General features: G+C 36.7%; 1 protein-coding gene across 2 annotated transcripts in view; it reads left to right on the plus strand.

The window, feature by feature from the left end:
- ALPK1 (alpha kinase 1) overlaps positions 1-19,621 on the plus strand; it is a 76,872-nt gene that overhangs the window by 25,409 nt on the left and 31,842 nt on the right. The window contains exons 4-7 of one of the 2 annotated variants that reach the window (XM_081332938.1): positions 161-266; positions 643-759; positions 9,514-9,694; positions 13,520-13,674. In XM_081332938.1, the coding sequence (XP_081189064.1) occupies positions 9,580-9,694; positions 13,520-13,674 (270 nt within the window). In that variant the 5' untranslated portion in view covers positions 161-266; positions 643-759; positions 9,514-9,579. The remainder of the gene's footprint in view (positions 1-160; positions 267-642; positions 760-9,513; positions 9,695-13,519; positions 13,675-19,621) is intronic. The other variant, XM_081332939.1, reaches the window with a different exon arrangement.

Consider the following 19,621-nt stretch of genomic DNA (forward strand, 5'->3'; position numbering starts at 1 on the left):
CAGTATTAAATATTTCCAAGAAGTGAATGTATAAAAAATATAATGTAGAGATAACTTTTCAGATACATTTTCAAGATTTAATCCTTGAAAAAAAGGATGAATTCTTTGACATTGTCTCCACAAAATGGTCAAATACTTCACTGGTTTCAATCTTTTTCAGATAAGCAATATAGCTCAAAAGGTATTACATAAAATGCAGAACACTGACTGAATTTGAAAACATTGCAACACAAACTTCAGAACATCTCTTGGCTCTTATTTATACAGTAAGTTGTTATTGAAATAGAAACTGAACAAGTCAAAGAGGAATGCATAATTAATTAATGGTTCTTATAACATTGACTATATTTATTAATTATTGACCATTTTCATTGGGATTGCTAAATTCTAATAACAGTTAAGATTATTTTTATCAATCTATTTTTGTTTTGAAATGTTTATTAAATTTTATCCAATACATAACTTTCTTTATTACTTTAGGGTTCTTGGGCCTTTTATTCCTTTTATTCTGTTTACTCACTTATTCTGGCTTTACTATTAAATATTTGTTACAATATTTTTTTAAAAAAAATAAGTACAAAGGGGCAGGGCTTTGATTGCAATGCCACAGCTGTCATTGTGCCTGTTCTATTTCCCCTGAAGGAATCACTGCCTGTAGGTCTGATCTAAAAAACAAGTGGTCCTATCCTAGCTCATGCAACCTTGTCTTGGGCTAATTCACTTGGAGGAGAACCAATTGATTAATTGGAAATAAAAGAAGTAAATGGAGTATTCTTAATATTTCTGAATAATTACTACCGTGTTTGTTATAGTTACTATTGTTCTTATTGTTGAGCACAGCAGAATTTCTGCTGCAAAATTCCATTCTTCTTCATTTTTCCATTATGAGAACTAAGTATTTAATGCACATAGTCTTCAGCTTATGAACACAACTGAGACAAGGTTTTCATTGTTAAGTAAAGCAGTTGTTAAGTGAGTCATGTCTAATTTTATGAGCTTTTTTGCCATGGTTGTCAAGCAACCATGCGGTCATAAAGCTTATCTGACTTCCCCCATTGACTTTGCTCATTGGAAGCCAGGTCTCAAATGAAGATCACATGACCCTAGAACACTGCAAACTTTGTAAATATATGCCAGTTGCCAAGCACAAGACTGTGGGGATGTTGTGACAACCATAAGTGCAAGAAATAGTTGTAAGTCACACTTTTTCCAGTGCTGTTGTAATTTTGAATGGTCACTAAACAAATAATTTTAAACTGAGAACTGTACTTTGACACTTTATATTGCTCTGGGCTAAGGAGCAATATAATACATATAATGTAGATCAGAATTGTCCCGTATGGCATCCAGCAACATGCAAGGAAATTTTGGAGCTTAGAAACCTGTCGTTTGGAGGGCAAAAGGTTATGCAACTTTGAGATAGCATGATGACATAGCAACATATTCTGCCTATTCTGTCCATCTTGCTGATTGCTGTACCATCCATGCCAAGGAAAACAAGATTTTCAACTCTTTGAGCAAACAACACTTAATGTATAATATATTTTTATCATAAGCAGTTACATATTTGGAGAGAGAAGAAGGAGAATAATACCTGCACTTTTTACCTTGCATCTTAAGACTGACTTTAAAAAAAAATGAAAGCTTGGAATCTGGGAATGCATGTCATCTATTCCACTTCACCATCTCCATCAAAACTCATATTATAGAGTGATATATATTAAGCATTTTGCCTGTTAGATTATAATTTGCATAATCCCTATAATGAGACAGATTTGGAAAGCATGAAGTTCAAGTAGTCTCTATTAAAGAAAATTTGCATTATAATTCAAAAGTAAAATACAGTATTAAAAATACTTTTTTGCACCTCTTAGAATGCCTAGCAAATATGTCCATGTACTGTATATATAGTTGGCCAAACTTGTGTATATATAATAATAAAGTTTTATATACCAGCTGTATGGGTTATTTTTTTGACCCAAAGATAAATAGTGATAGATTGAGCCATGATATAGTAATCAGGTTGACGTTGGGTTGAAACTAAACATTAAGAAAACCAAGATCATGGCATCCAGCCCTCTCAATTCCTGGCAAATAGATGGGGAAGAAATGGAGGTAGTGACAGATTTTATTTTCCTGGGCTCCAAGATCACTGCAGATGGGGACTGTAGCCAAGAAATTAAAAGACGCTTGCTCCTTGGGAGGAAAGCCATGGCAAATCTAGACAGCACACTAAAAAGCAGAGACATCACCCTGTCAACAAAAGTGCGTATAGTCAAGGCTATGGTCTTCCCAGTTGCAATGTATGGCAGTGAAAGCTGGACCATAAGAAAGGCTGAGCGCCAAAGAATTGAAGCCTTTGAACTATGGTGCTGGAGAAGACTCCTGCGAGTCCCTTGGACTGCAAGGCGATCAAACCGGTCAGTCCTAGAGGAGATCAACCCTGACTGCTCTTTAGAAGGCCAGATCCTGAAGCTAAAACTCAAATACTTTGGCCACCTAATGAGAAGGAAGGACTCACTGGAGAAGAGCCTAATGCTGGGAAAGATTGAGGGCAAGAGAAGAAGGGGACGACAGAGAATGAGGTGGCTGGATGGAGTCACTGAAGCAGTAGGCGTGAGCTTAAATGGACTCCAGAAGATGGTAGAGGACAGGAAGGCCTGGAGGAACATTGTCCATAGGGTCGCGATGGGTCGGACACGACTTCGCAACTAACAACAACATAGTAATTCCCTCCCATATGAAAAGTGTTGTGAAATTGACTGCTTCTTGTTTTGGATCTGGATTTATGTATAGGATCTCAGATGACTTAGTAAAACTGAACATGACTAAATGATTACTTATCTCCCACTGTAGGTGACTTAATAAATAATTATTGTGGATGAATAGGAGGAAGGATCATGTTATAATGCTATAGGCATAATAACTCATTCTTGGCTGTTGAATGCTTTGCCAGAGGCCATATACCAAAAATGTTTGTGAGACCATGACAAAGAATTTGGTGGGTTAGGGGCCTAACTTTAACTTACTGTAATTGAAGCAAAATTAAAATTGAATTATTCAAGTACATTCATCTGTCTGATTATTTCCCCCCTTCTGTCCTTTTGGAAAAGGCCTTTTAATGGTAAACTTTGCAGGGGTTTGTAGAGGCCACCCACTAAGCTTTTCATTGACCACATGTAGCTCTGGGACCATAGGCTGGATGCTCCTGTCAAATCAGGACCAACAACAACTGGACCCAATTTCTGGAAACATGCTAGATGAATATAGGAGTGCAGGAAATCTGCAAATTTTAGGGCAATTGAAGAATCAAGATATTTGTTGTGTAGCTACCTCTATTTCAACCTCCCAAACTAAATTCTGTATCTTTTCACATTTCTATAAATTTATAGTTCTCTTGAGGATAGGGAGGTTTGTTTTATAAAAGGACCTTGGTCCTGAACTAACATCTAATAAAACTTACTCCTCTCCTCATGCCAAGTTTATCTCTATTATCTCTATTATATTTCTGCAATTTCTACATTGCTCCAGACTATTGTTGATCTCCTTCCTAAACACAAGTATTTCTGCTGCAGCTTTTGCTAAGGAAAGGGGGTGGAGTAGGACCATCCTCTCTTGGTCCCCCTCCCTTTTCCCTCATTTTGCCTGTTAATTGGCCGAGACCACCAGAATTTGGGGGACACAGATGTCACTGATAGTTTGCCTAGGGAGCGCATTCATGCCCATCTGTTGCAGTCTCGAAGGCTGTTCATATAGTCACAAGGCCTTCATTTAATTCTTGTCAGAAAGTAATGTAAATCCCGTTTACCTCAGAGGTCGCAGCCAAGATTTATGCCAATGAGCCCCCTGCAATTTACACATGCGCGCACACACATACACATACACACACACACACTACAATAGTTGTATAGGAGAAAAGAAAGCCTTTCATGTAGCTGCATATTAACAAGTAAGCTTGTCTTTGGAGAGGCTTTTCTTGGTCAGGGTTTTCCTTATTTTAATGCCGCTGGGGTCATTTGGTATACTGAGCAATGCAGAAAAAAAGGAAGCCTTGAGCCTTGCAGTCCCCAAATCAGATGGAAATAAGACTATGAGCAAATTGGCTGGCTCATCACACATTAGATCATTGTGTTATACTGATTCTGTGCTGTGTGGAATATTATGTCTATTACATGACTGAAAAGCGACAAAAATTGCCAGGAGGAAAAGAAGGAGAAGGAGGAAGGCTTCATGCCTTCTGCTCTTATAACTGTGAGCTCAAAGAGTGGCTGGGTATTTATTTCACAAAACTCTGCAAAGTAAGTTAAAACAAAAATACAGAATGCAATAAATGGGGAGAGACCAGCAACGCTAATGTTTACTTGTCTCAATAACTTTTTCAAAAATAAACAGCTGGTAGCTCCTTTCCCCACACACCCACCCTCCACCCTGCTTTAAATGTAATTTCAGATAAAAAAAATGAAGAAAGTGCAAATAAAATATGGTTTTCCTGATTTCAAAAAGGGGAGAAGCCTCATTATCGTGAAAATAAAAAAAATGAAATCTGACCTTTGGAAAGGCCGTGTGTTTGGGGCTCAGTCCTTCTCCCCTTCACAGGACCACAGGATTTCTGCTATTCAATTCCAAAGAGAGCAAAGCCCACCCTTTTAAAAGAATAGAGACAAAATGCACTGTAGCGTAATGGCATGGGTTCAAAGTAGCTTTAATAAGCACACAGTTCAAAGTGCAGTAGGAGAGGGAAGATAATTTGCAGTCAGGCTGAACATTGGATGCATTCGTTCATAATTCTCTAAAAATGCTTTTTCAACTAATATCAGAGGAGAGAGAAATGACTGCAACCTCCATTCCAGTATTGCTACAACAAATAAAAAGTAGGCTCTGTGTTTGTTACAACACTGTCTGCCAGTCCCTAATGATAGACTCCATCTCCTGTAGTTATAATGTTTACAAGCTTTTATGACAGTTCTAATCTATTCCACTGGTGTATAACTGAAATAACCCTGGTTTTGCTATTCATGTGATTGTAAAATTGTTATCCGATACAATACTGACATAACTTCTATGCGTGGATAATGCTACTGTATTGACAGTCTTTAGATGGTATCCATACACCATTTCCAGCTCCAAATAAAACAATAAAAATTAATAACAAGATGTTTATTTCATAATATTCTGGCACTCATGCATGGTTGATGCAAGATATAAAAAAATATATGCAACATTTCAGCATTTTTGCTGAAAATCTCAGGGCTAAATGCAGTATTAAAACTGATAAATTTGTGAAACTTTAACTATTTTAAATTAGGGAGGGTAGATGCATATCAGTCACAAAGATTGCTTATTTACTTTACACAAGCCTGGATAATACAATCAATATAGACCTGAGTTACCAGGACTGGAATGGAAAAACCTGGTTATAGTGCAGATGTCTGAGCAGTGAAAAGTTCCTACACAAACAAATAGACCCTAGCATCTACATTATCCATTGACTGTCCTTAAGAAAAAGAAATGTGAAATGTCCTGTATTCCATAAGTAATAAAAAAACTTTTAGAATCTTGACTTGTTCTAATTCTGGCTCTAAAATTAAAAGCTTGGTTCTGATATAGTAACATGCAATATGCAATTGTAGGAGATGACCAGGCTGAGCCCAAGGGAAGGGTCAAATGCGTCATCAGTCTCAAGTCCTTTCATACCCATGAGATCTAAGTCCAGCTCTCCTTGAATTCTATTGACTCTTACATATTGCCAATTTACTTTGACCATTAGTAATAGAGATTCTTATAGAGAGCTTAAGCTTACAATAAATACTTATGTTCATTTGAACTGCCTGGCTTTCCTGATTTCCGTGCCTGACAGCAATACTATAGTTAAGGCTGGTCCTTCCAGGCAAATACTATGGGTAGATACAGCTCACTGCAACTTCCTTTCTTTTTTTTTCTTTTTTTGATAGTTGAAAATATGTCTAGCTTTGGATAAAACACTTGTGATTTTTATCTAATTTAATTTTATGAAATTAATTTTATTAAATTAAGTCATACTTCATTTTTGTGCTGGTTCTGCTCCGTTCTTTCTTCTGACAGGGGCAGAAGACTCTTTTTGTTGGCACTTCTGGTGAAATGGCTGATTAAAGCACAGTAGTTCTCCTTGATAACTTGTTTCTTTATATCATAGCTCAAAGTAGACTATATAGCTCAGTGTTTTTCAAACTTGGCAACTAAGATGTGTGAATTTCAGACCTCAGAATTCACCAGTCAAAGTTCTCTGTGCTGACTGTGGAATTCTGAGGGTTCCAGTCCATACATCCAAAAGTTGCCAAGTTTGAAAAACAGAGTTCTAGCTATTGGAAGCGAGATAATCCGCATGAACCAAGTAGCCATGCTTTACACAGGCTTTTTTTGTAAGAACTCTTCTAATGTTATTCTAATAACAACCCTGTAGAGTAGGTCGGACTGAGGAAAAATAGCCTCAAGCTTTGTGATTCCCATTGCAGGGGAATGCAGTGCATTGCACCAAACCACAGATCTAAACTGATAGAATCATTGGCTATGGAGATTCTCAGTCCTCCAGGTCATGCTTGTCTCAAAAGGTGCTTTTTCAAAAGGCAACTGGACTATCTTTGTTTTGCTTGAAAACATTTTGTTTCTCATCCAAGAAGCTTCTTGGATGAGAAACGAAACCTCTGATAGACTGATTATTCTAAAACAGACATTTCTTGTGTGGTATACCATCTGTCAAATGTTTTTAAAAATAAAGCTATATGAAGCAATAAAGAAACCAACTTAGAAAGCAGGAAACAAACTATGTTATTTCAGAATGTTTTTAGAACAGTGTTAGCAGTTCCATACTACTTTCACTCCATGCCTGCATTATCCTTCAAGATAAGTCTCCTGATGGAGACAGCAGCCAAAGAAAGGACTCAGTGGACGTAGGGAAAGCCTGTGTCTCTCCATGTTTGAATAATTAATTTTCTGATGCTTGAAAGCCAGAGTCATTTTTTTTCAGATCCTTTAGTTGAATACTTTAAAGAAGAAGAAGAAGAGAAGCCTACCTTCCCCAAAGGGAAATAAGGGAACTCCTAATGGTAATAATGAGCTTTGTGTTTCCTGCAGCTGCCAGATCCCCTAGTAATTCAAGCATCACTCATTCCCCGTTTGGCTCCGCAAATGAATCCTAACATAACAAAAAGATTTGTATAATTACTGCTGCATCTATTTCAGGGCCACCACAGATCTCCATTCAGCGAACAAGAAATTTTTGGTGTGGCATGTGAAATAATTAAAATATTTATTTGAAAGTCAAAACACCAGTAGCCATAAATAACAAATGCTTTTTCTCGTTGACTGTACTAAGTCCCAGTGAAGGCGCCTGTGAGGAGCTTTACTTGTTCCCTGTTGGGATTAATCCATAAATGCAGCCTCCAAATAGAACTCATGAGGTCTTTGTTCCCCATTTATTGGCCTCTGGAATTAAATAGTGTAGCCTGAGATCAAAATTAGGGTAATTTTTTAAAAAGAATAGAAGGGCTCAAGTAATCTAATTGGCTTTTCAGAATGTGAAATCCAGTTTCTAACAATATAAAATGTAAAAAATTTCTATGTTGATATATTGCAAAAAAAAAAACAAACCACCGTAGTTTTGCTGTATTTGCTTGTAGATAAATAAATTATGGCATAAGCATTTATGAACTATTTATGATCTACTTCAAAGTATATTCTTTTTAAATATAGTGTCCTGGATATTGTACACATACTTATTGCTTTAGAAAACTTGGTTGCGTGGGGCAGCAACTTCATAAACTGAGTGCAGAAGTTTAAACTTTTTAGATTATATGAACTACCTTGAATTTAGAAATGAAAAATTAGCAAATAGAGACAAATTAGAAACTGTATTGAAGGAAACTCCCATCTGGAGAATACTTAGGTTTCTGCCAAAATCATATGACATTTATGACATTTCTCCCTCCCACTCTTGGGTGGAGAAACTCACAACAGGATGGCATTCTAATCTCAAAGGGGGCATCTGTAGACTACTTTCCTCAACCTTGTTCTCTTCCCATTATCACCCTGCAATTTTTGGTCATGCTTGTTTACAGAATCATGGAAAATGAAGTTCAGCACATAAGGAGTTAACCAAATCGGGAGCACTGTGCATTAAAAATTGGGGGCGTTTTTCCTCACCTGGAGTCCATCATAATATATTAATCGTGAATCTTGCAGAATTCCAGCCAACAAAAGAATGTCAAGTTCATTGGCAGCTCTATTTTTTAAGAAAGGGCTATAAATGTGATTATTTATGCGGGAAGTTGAACCATTGCTGTTTATTGGCTGGGGAAAAAGTGGAGGTTGCCATCTTCCAACTCGAAGATGGAAAGTGAACTTATCGTATATTTAAACTAATACCACTTTATAAATCCTTAGTAAGACCACACCTGGAATACTGCATCCAGCTTTGGTCACCACATTACAAAAAAGATGTTGAGACTTTGGAAAAAGTGCAAAGAAGAACAACTTTTGAAGACAAAAACATATAAAGAATAGTTCCAGGAATTGGGTATCGCCAGTCTAGAGAAAAGAAGGACTGGGGTGATATGATCGCATGTTTCAATATTTAAGGGGTTGCCACAAAGAAGAGGGGGTCAATTATTTTCCAAAGCACCTGAAGGCAGGACAGAAACAATGGATGGAAACTAATCAAGGAGAGAAGTGACCTGAAATTAAGGAGAAACTTCCTAACAGTGAGGACAATTAACTAGTGGACAGCTTGCCTTTAGAAATTGTAGGTGCTTCATCACTGGAGGTTTTTAAGAAAAGACTGGGCAGCCACCTATCTGAAATGGTTTAGAGCACGGGTGTCAAACTCGCCACATCACATGACGTGTCACGACGTATCACAACTCTTTTTGCATTGCCGGCAATGGGGTGGGCGTGGCTTCAGTATGATGAAACTGGCCCACAGGCCAGCAGTTTGACACTCCTGGTTTAGAGTCTACTGCTTGAGCAGGGGGTTGGACTAGAAGACCTGCAAGATCCCTTACAGCTCTATTCTGATTGATTTATTATATGGTAGAACTCAGCTAGTATATATAATATTCTGTCTCTTTCCTGTAATTCAAAGCCAGAATGCTTTCTTGCCCATTTTTTTCCATTTTTTAAAGCACTTGAGCCCAGGAAGTTGTATATATGTAAAGTGATTCTCTTATTCACAGGTCACTGGCCATTTCACTGCTTGGGCTTTAAAACACTGTGGATTGCAAATTCTTTCTTTGTGCTCCCTTTGCAAGGAGATGTTTGTTGTACTTCAGTTTGTCTTGCGGACCCTGGAGTAATTTCATACCCTTCTCTAATAAAGCCCTTGGAGGCTATAATATACATATCCTATTATCCTACCCTATTTGAGCCTTGCAGATAATTGATGATGTTTTAGTTAATCACCTCCCCCACTACTTCTTTTGTTCACCAGGTATGTCAGCCTGAAAGGGATTCTTTTCATTTAAAATGTGTGTCTTTTCCTAGGTAATTGATCACTGTGCAACCAGAACACCCGTTCCTCTTGATTCCAACAGTGCAGGAGTGTGCAACATGAATAATCAGAAAATGGTGAACTGTCTTTTGCAAGAATGCAAGCAAATGCTGGAGCAGCCCTCACTTATTATGGAAGACCAGCCCAAGGAAAGCAAGAAGCAACTCTTCGGAGGTGAGATCATTATGTTAAGTATCAGATACAAGACGGCTGACCACCCACACTTGTATGATCACCAATGTGCTCCATTCTTTCTAGCAGTCAAAACATCTAGAACCCAAGCAGGATGTGGGTATAGAGGCAGGCAGGCCTTCTACCACATTATACCATTGAATTGCTGTCAGTTTCCATTTCAAGCTTCAGTAAACATAGATTGTCAGGAGCAGTTTTCACTTGACAAAAACAACGTTCCCAAAGATTGGTAGTACACATACATTTAAATTATTAAAAATAATAATGAAACTCCTGAATACTGCCTGTTACTTTCTTTCCATTTGCTGAAAATCATTCTGTTACAAACATATTTGACAAATTTCCCTATTTTGGAATTCTTTAATTGCTTTTTCATTATATGGGTCATTGTTGAAAATAAAGTAGAGCAAGATGCTTTAATGGAAGAACATTATCTGGTATTTTGATAGTTTGAACAAAGGCTCATAAATGCTAAATATATACAGTATAATATATATGTTTTTAATAAATACACACACACACATAAATTTCTGTTAATATTAGAAAATTAATATAGTGTGCCATATGATGAAGCAAGATCTTTCCTATGAGAGGTTATGATATGATCAGTTTATGAATCATAAAAATACAACAAAATTCTATTGTTCTTCCCTTTCTAAAGAAAGCTAGCATTTTTAGTCTTGGATATATTATTCCAGAAAGCTATCCCAATATGTTAACAAAAACTTTAAGTTATTTTACAGTGCAAATTTATGCACTCTTGATCAAATGTAAGTCTATTTGAAATCAAGGAAACTAAAGCAGGGAAACTTGCAAACGACTGATACTTGCAAGGGTTTCCAAAGTCTATGCCTAATTTCAAATGACTAACGATGTATTGGATTACAAAGTAGTCATCCACGTTTTCTACCGTATTCACTGCCATCATACCCTTTAGAAGAATAACTGTTTGCTCAAGTTATATAATATCAAACAAGAAATCAGAATTTTGTTTGCTTTCTTATTCATTAAAAGTCTCCAAACAATCACCTATCTGTACCATAGTTTTTCTGCTTGTAACAGGTTTTGTAACAATCTTTTCTGGCACTCAGATCAGAGATTTCTCTCCACCTAGTCTGAGGCATTAGTGGTGCTTGCTATTTTGTAATAACTCATCCATGATCATTTAATTTACATTTAATGCATTATTTTAATTTGATGACTCCTCCTTAAAGGTAGTCCTTGACTTGTAACTAGAATCTCCATTGCGAAGCAAGGCAATTAGTAAGCAAATCATGCAAAATTTTACACTCTTTTTTTACCATAATTGTTAAGTGAATCGCTGCACTTGTTAAGCAAGTATAGTTTCACCCATTGATTTTGCTTATTGCAAACCAGCTGGGAAGGTTGCAAATGGCAATCAAAAAACCCCAGGATGTCAGTACTGTCATAAATACCTATCCTTTTTAATCACATGACCAACAGTCATAAGTGCAAGAACCAGTTGTAAGCCCCTTTTTTCAATGCCATTGTAACTTTGAACAGTCATTAAATGATAGTTGTAAGTCGAGGACTACCTGTATCTAATATTTTTTTCCTTTGGTGACTATTTGCTGAAGTGCTATGAACTATATCCCTTGGGGAGTGTAGACAGCCTCTTGAACTACAGTTTGTGAATTGCTGATGTTCAGGTTTGATTATACAATAGTTCATTACGGTGCACATTCATTTAAGAATATAGTTTAGCAGGCATAAATCTTTTTATTCCATAAGGGGTACTTTTGCTTCCTTGTCACTATTTCGTTTCAGCTTTATTGCTTCTCTTCAGATGGGCTGTGCAGCTTCTAATCAGGTGGCTTCTTCTTTGCTTCCTTCCTTGTGAAATGCTGCAAAGCTTGGTGAACAATCGCTTTAGTTCCAGATATGCTACATCAGTGCCTTATAATCACCTCATTAGAGAGGGCCCTCCAGGTGAAACCTGCTTCAGGAAGTGAAGGATCTGAGACTCGGAGTTCCTAGGATCGATTATCCTCAGCTGAGATAAGGGTAAAAATTTGTCTGAACCAGTGAAATAGGGCATATTAATAAATGTCACAATGTGTGACAGAGATTATTGCTTTAGATTCTTCAGTGGTTGAAATTGTAGAAAAACTAGGCTTAAAATGCAGTTAGTTGGGTCATGGCCTAATGTGATTTTCTGTATGATATAATTTAAAATTTGTAGGTGTCCATTTCTATCCCTAGTGATAAAACATGCATTATGAATCACAATGCAAGTCTTTCCATTTAGTACTTGTGTTACAAACTTCACACAGAGGTAGTTAAGAGGCGAAGCTTACCTCACAAAGCTATAACATGCATTTTTGGCAACTAATTCATAAACCATGCATCATGCTTGTAACAGGAATGGTGCAGCATATTATGGTGGTTTGTGAATTCAAAACAAGTAGCCGTTATCACTATCTTTTATGATGCTCAGAGGAGGCAGAATTTGGGAGATGAAAGGGAGAAGAGAGAAAAAGATGATTTGGAAAGGATTCTTTCCAGTTTGTAAGTCCCTAAGCCATTAAATAATTCTTGAAATTATTAACATCCAAATCACCTTGAGCACCGATTGTTGAAATAAAATGCAAATGCTCATTATTGGTAAATAAAATTATGAATATTTTTCATAAATATATTTTGGCTTTGCCTTGCCTTGCAGCAGCACTATCTTTCTTATCTCCCATGTTAGTTCCTTTTCTATAACATTTTCATACACTTTTCAAATATTCCCAATGCATAAACTGATCAATAATTCTAGTGAAGTTTTAAAAAAACAACTGATTCATTGATTAAGAAATAACATCATGGTTGCGGATGGACCTAAAGCTGGATTTTCCACTAGTTCAGTGTCTTTACTACTATACATCACTAGCTTTCCTTGAGATTCTAGTTAACAATCACATATAATAGTTGCAGATTTATCTCTTATCCTAATTTAATATCAGAATAGTGTTTCATGAAAAGCTGCTTTTCACCAAGAGAACTTGGATTCATTAGGTAATTGGGCTGAGATGGTAATTTTTCAGTCTTCCCAATATCTCCCACTTTCTTCTAAACAACTTTTTAGCAGGATAGAAAATAAAATCATTGCGCTAACCCCATTTAGAGAACAAGAGTGTTCAAACCTGGATCCAATCCATTATGATACTTGTGTGAGTTCTTAGCTTGGGATGCAAAATGTTAAACATAGTTAACAGTTTTATTGAGAATCAGTGTGGCATAATGGTTCAAGAAGTTGGACAAAGACTTTCAGCCTTAGAAATCCACAGGGTGACTTTGAATCAGGCCAACATACCTCACAGAATTGTTTTGCAAGGTTAAAATGAATAGGGATCTATATAAACTACGTTGAACTTCTGAAGGGTATAAATCTATCAGATAATAATGAAATGGCCTGTATTTATTTAGTGTGCATAATATTGAAAAAGTGAACAATCAAGCCTTGCGTTTGTTGATTTAACCCTTTATATCCAAATTCATGAGTTTTCTATGAACATCCTATATCTTTCCAACTTATGCTCTGTCCTGATACCCATGAAACAATCTGGTCTTTCTCGTCCTGCTAATTTTCTTTCTTTAATGGCAGACAGCTCCAGTTTAGCTGCAGGCAAAGGATGAGAGGTCACCTGATGACAGGTAGCCTCTCTCCCTGTTGGTCTGTTGCTGGAAGAAGTGGCAGCTTGTAGTTCCTTAGAGGCAATCTGGGGAAGGGAATGCTTTCAGAAAGGTATCACCTTGTAACCTTTGTGGCTGACTCACTTACCTGCCCTTTGACCCTTTCAGCTTCACTCCCTGCTGATTTGAGGACCCTCATCGAAGAGGCCAAGGAAATGAAGTGGCCCTTTGTGCCAGAAAGGTGGCAATACAAACAAGCCATAGACCTGGAAGACAAAACAAATTTGCAAGATATGATCAATGCAAGGCTGCATGACTTACTGGTATGATACCAAAGACACCTGTCCTTGAAACCTGCTCTAGCTCTTAAATTTACAGTGACCCAACAGATGGTATAGGTTCCTTGTTACACCGGTGCCCCCACACAGACACACACACCACCATTTTTCACTGTTGCTTCTACCCCATGACAGTTGCTAGCCTGCTTCTATTCAAGCCGATGACATTAGTGAACTTGCCTAGATCTCTGTTGGAATAAGGGTCAGCAAACTGGTTTTATTCCTTACATTATGATTATAATTTTGAAAAGGGTATTTCCATTTGAAAGCATTTTAGAGATTTTCTTCTCAAAGCTACTAGGACATGGGTTGCTAATTTTGAGTATTTGGGGAAGCAAATTTGTATATTATTTCCTAGTTTATTATTATTATTATTATTATTATTATTATTATTATTATTATTATTATTATTATTATTATTATTATTATTATTATTATTATTATTATATTATTATTACCCAGTGTGCTTTTGGGTTATTTTATCATAGGGTTTGAGGATCAGATTTTAGGATGCTGACAAAAGAAGACAGACTAAGATATCCCATGAAAGTAGCTATCTCCTATTTCCTCCACCTTACCCAAACTGTTAGCTCCAACAGATTAATTAAGCCTCCTCATATAGAAGAAATATTTCATGCTGAAGAATGAATTCAAATCTATTCAAAGGGCAAAAATGTGACTTAAAGTTATGTGCATGTGCAATGTAGCACCTGTTAGGACCTTTAACTAGACATCTTTTCCTTAATAGAACAACAGCCTTGATGGGCAGCCAGACAAGCCTAGACAAAGAAGCAGTTGCTTTAAGATGTCCCAGAAAATGTTTCATATACACCCACTCAGGATCCAAATGATGCTTTTCCTTTGAATTTGAATCTCTTGAACATTCACATAATATCCAAAATTCATCAGGTACCACAAATTGTCTGGAGCAATTTTCTAATGAAACAATTCCACTTTTTGCTCATTTGTGCCTTTACTACATTTTAGACAAATGCATACAGAGAAGATATTCCTATTTGGCATGCTCCTGTTGGATTCCAAAATCTTTTATTTGGACCCTTCCTATCCAAGGGACCCAATTTCCTATTGGCAGCATCTTCTGCTAAAATAGTTGCCCACTTCCTGCTCTATTCAGCTAAAAGTATTTGCATGGATATGTATTTACAAGCTTTATCCAAGGGACTGTGAACCATTTGTTAGGCATATGGTGTTAGCCTACAATGTTGGGTTGAAAATATATTAACCAAGATGTTATGTCTTTAAGATGTTAATTGGCCAATGGGTGTGTAAGTGTTCTCATAGCCATAAGAGGGAGCTAGTAACGTAGCTTCTTTCTCTCTCTGAATTCACTGCTCTCTACTATTACTGTTTTTGCTCTGTTACTGTTATAAACCTGAACTGTGTATTGACCTCTGGACCGGTAAGAAGACTTTGTATTTGGATTGCTACTTGGACTGTTTATTTTTGACTGTGCATTTTTTGTTTTTACACCACCTCAAAAGTAAACTACTTTTTGCTTTTACAACTCAGTGTACTCTTGTGTTTACTGTGTGACTCTTACTGCTCTCAGTACCCTTCCTTGTCTGTGCAACTCTTTGGTAGCACAAGGAGACCTCTGCACAACAAAATTCCTTAACACCATTAACCAAACAAAATGTGTTAAATGTAGGAATCCAAGTGGGCTCAAATAGAATGTTGACATCATGCAGTGCTTGCCTGAGAGCTGTAATATTTAAAGTTCTATTGAAACAGTACCAAGTCATTCTTCTCCACCACCATAAGCAAGTTGGTTTAATTTGTGTGATGTGACTTACACGCCTTGACAGAGGAGGAGGGCTCAGTTGCTGTTTTACAAATTCCTGGCACTAAGTGGAGTTTTATTGTGATTCTGAATTTGTTTTGGCTATTTTCTACCTCTCTCATCTACCCCCCTGCTCCTTTTTTCCTTTTTCTTTTTTTTTTAACCTTTCTTTTTCTTTCTGGTGTGTGGCCTTAGACAGAAATTTATGGTAGAGGCTGACCCTTTGACAATGCCCACAAAGCCCCTAGACTCAAAAGCATTTGTCTGCTCCCTCCTTGGAAAAACACCTGCAGTAAAACTCCCTGAGAAACCTGGATAGATAGGAGATTAATGTGGCTGTAATAGCAAAGCCATGTTTGCACACATTATATTCTCACCCCAGGTAGATGGACCATTTCTGGGATGATACCAATTATTTATTGTGGAAACATCTGTTGATAACTGCAGCTGCCCCAGCGAAACAAAGCAGATCTTGGGGTTACAGGCTATAGATCTCTTGGCCCCAGGTCATGCTAGTTTGAAACTATTCACTCAAGTGTCCCAAGGTTTGTGGGTTACCCTCATTTTCGTGGTTTCGTCCTACCGTAAGACGTTATTCCCAAATCCTGTGCTCTTTTCCCTGTGAGCTTTGAAGTATTATTTCAGTTTCGTTGGTAATTTATATTCCAGTACCATTGTACTGCAGGAGAAAAGAGACACTTCTTTTTGTTTTCCTTTTAATCGTACGTTGACTGACATTTTGACCCATATTATTAGTATTAGTCAAGAAAGGCTTTTTCCTTTCCTGCTTTGATTTTTTTTCCCCTTTGCTTTTAAATAATTGAGGCATTATCAGATTTTCAATTGAATTCTATGTATTTTTTTAAAAAAATACAATTTTTGACAGCAAAAATTGAAATTTTTCCTGTTTTCATATGTTTTGAGGAATTATTTTAATTCTCCCAAAAACACAAATAACCCTTTGTTGGTATTGTTGGGAAAAACAGTTAACACATTATGTCTGGGTTTATTCTAAAGTGGTGAGTTTAGAATAAGCTCTCGACCAGAATGAACCAGTGTTTGTAAATGCTCTGGGATCCTTGAATGAAGTGTTTATTATTCTGGAAGGACAGATTTTGTGGTCCTTATTCACAGCATGTAGCATCTTACTTCTTGAGTAGCTTCCCTGATCTCAAAGTATCTCTGTGAGAGCACTTGGGTCTCCTGTCTGAAAATTTGACTTAGCTTTACATTGTCACAAGCCAAGCTTTGTTTGCAGACCATTGCTTGGCTGAGTATGCAAAGCAATCAGGGCTGCTTACATCAGCCTTTTAAACAGTTCAGCTTGGCATTGGCTGCAGGAGCCTATTGTACAAAACTAGTAGAATGAGAACGATCATAAAAGACACCGAGGAGCTGGCAGGGAGCGGAGAGAATCCCCATATTGTTGGTTTTATCAATCTTCAAAAATTGGTGGAGTGAGATGTGTACCCTACAATATATATATTTTTTCTCTTAATCATGATTTTCACTGCGGAACTTTTAGCTAGGAATTGGAAATGAAAAGAAGATATGGTAACTCTTAGCACAATCGTTCATGAATTCTTTAAGTGGTTCAGACGTCATTCATTAATTTAAATTCAGATTAATGTATCCGATAACAAAAGTTTAGTTGATTCAATAAAATGAAGAAAATATGGTCCCTTTGGACACTAAGAACACTTTTAATAGTTATTAAAGTTATTTGAATGGTTTTTTCAAAAAAGCCCAAACATTTTGAATTTTAACTATCAACTTAGAATTACTTCTACATTCACTTTTTACTCATATTTGCTATTTCAATTGTTATATTTGAAGTCTTACCCCCACCCCCCTACTTTTTGCCTGTTTTTCCACTTCAGCAGATAATATCCACCAGGGCTAGCATAATCATGTTTTTATTTAATTGTTAGGTTTGTAATTCTGCCTTTATCCTAGGATTTCAAAGTTGTGTAAATATGGTTCTCTCTTCCAGTTCTTCCTATAACAGTTCTGTTGTGTAGCTAGGTTGAAAGCTAGTAGCTGCCCCATGTCACCCAATTAACTTTTGTTATTTGAGAAGAGTTTGAACCTGATCTTTCTGAACTAAGTCTCATGTCTCAACCATTGTGCTATACCCTATCTCCATATTAGAAGGTAAAAATAGGTCACAAAATGAAGGCAGCTCCCTTCAAAGGATAGGCCAGAAGGGACTTCATTGATGCCCCTATTTGGGAATATAGATATCTGATAGCCTGGTGTTGATTCTAGTTGAGTGTTTTGTGATCACAAGCTAGAGTTGCCCAAAATTCATTGAAGTCAGCCTCATTCTTGATGCAGCTAAGCTACATGTACTGTGATAGAATCTGCACACTTTTGAAAATAAGATTTCTTAGATACTCTAAAAAATATTTGGGATTTGCAATGTCATTAATTGATATTCAAATTTATTTATTTGAAAATTTGTATTTAATGAGAAAGCATAACTTGCAGAATTATAATGGAAAAACCAGCTGACTCTTAATATTTCAGCTGTAATTCTAAAGGACTTGGTGGCGGTGATTCAGTCTTTAGTGAGGAGTGACTGAGCTGCCCTTATGACATACAGAATCAGAACCAGCAAAGGACTTTAGGAGCCATTGGCTCTGTTGCTTAGTTTCTGGAAATAGATAAAACAGAGAAGAGCTCCTAAGAAAAGAGAGAACCGAAAAAGAAGAAGGCAGTAATTACAAAACAGTATAAGAAGTAAATTTAAGAGAGGAAGTAGTTCAAACAAAAGAGGGGAAGAAAATTAAGCTATCGGACCTGGGTCCATTCCATAGTTCACAGCTGTATCCCTTTGTTACATTAAATAAAACAGCTTGAGCTTTCCCTAGTTGCACAACTGGCTTCATTATTCTCATTGTGAGAAATATTCTGACATGTAAGAATAGCATCTTCATGCAAATTATTGGTTTTATGCAGAGCTGTGCATATGGTCATCTATATGTTGATTGGAACTATTCCATCATCTGATTGCAAGTGATGAAAGTTGGAATTCAATAACTCCCGAAGGTCGCACGTCCATTTTTTACTTAATTTAACCATGATAACTTGGTTAGATGTTTTAGCATAAATCAGCAGCCAAAGCTACATTCCTTTTTTTTCCTTTTATGTCTTTTTTTAGGAAATTGTGCAGCTAATTTCCTGTCTGTGATAATACTTTATCAATTGCATTGTATGAAATCTAGATTCTGCTAAAGACATACATAATTGCATAAGAATGTTAGACTTCTTATTGTAGAAGGTAAAGCCACAAGGTATGCATGATTAGAGCCACAACTTTCAAACTAGACCAGTATTTCTCAACTGGATCAACTTTAAGATGTGTGGAGCTCAACTCCCAGGTTTCCCTTGCCAGCACCTGGGAAATTCTGGGAGTTGAAGTCCACACATCTTAAAGTTGATCAGGTTGACAAACACTGATTTAGACAACAGTTAGATGGCAGCAAAAAGATATAGACAATTCTAACTTCTTACTGTAATCTAGTGTTCATCTATATTTTTACAGCCTGGATCTGGTAGCGCTAAGTGAAACATAAATAGCTAGATTTTGAGATGTTAAATGGAAATCCTTATTTAAAATATATGGATGACTGGGTCACTTATTTACTTTCTCAGCCTGGCCTGCCATTACAGTGTTTTTGTAATGACAGTGGTGGGAACCTCAGTGGAAAACTAGAGAAAATGGAATCACAATTATCTATTTAAGACGAGGGGAAGGCAAAAGAAAAGCATAGCTTTTTCGAAGACATTTAATTCTTGCTGATTGAAATTTCCTCTATTATCTTTTGTTCTATTAAAGTACTATGCACAAGCATAGTACAAAATACTTTTGTATTTGTAATATTGATAACAATTGCTGGAGCAGGTGTTTCTGAAAAAGTAGGAGTTTTTAAAGGTTGGGCTGCTTGCATTTACTATGAATCAATGATTTCTATGCTACATTTGACAGAAAAACTACAATTACAATTATAAATTTGGTTTATTTGAAATGATACTAATTTTGTGGAGGTGCACTATTTGCATCTATATGTACCAGTCACTTTTTATGTGGTGGTGCGACATATGTGTGGAATTGGAAACAAAACCAGC

This window comes from Vipera berus (genome assembly GCF_964194415.1).
Source record: "Vipera berus genome assembly, chromosome: 7".
Taxonomy (NCBI): Eukaryota; Metazoa; Chordata; class Lepidosauria; order Squamata; family Viperidae; genus Vipera; species Vipera berus.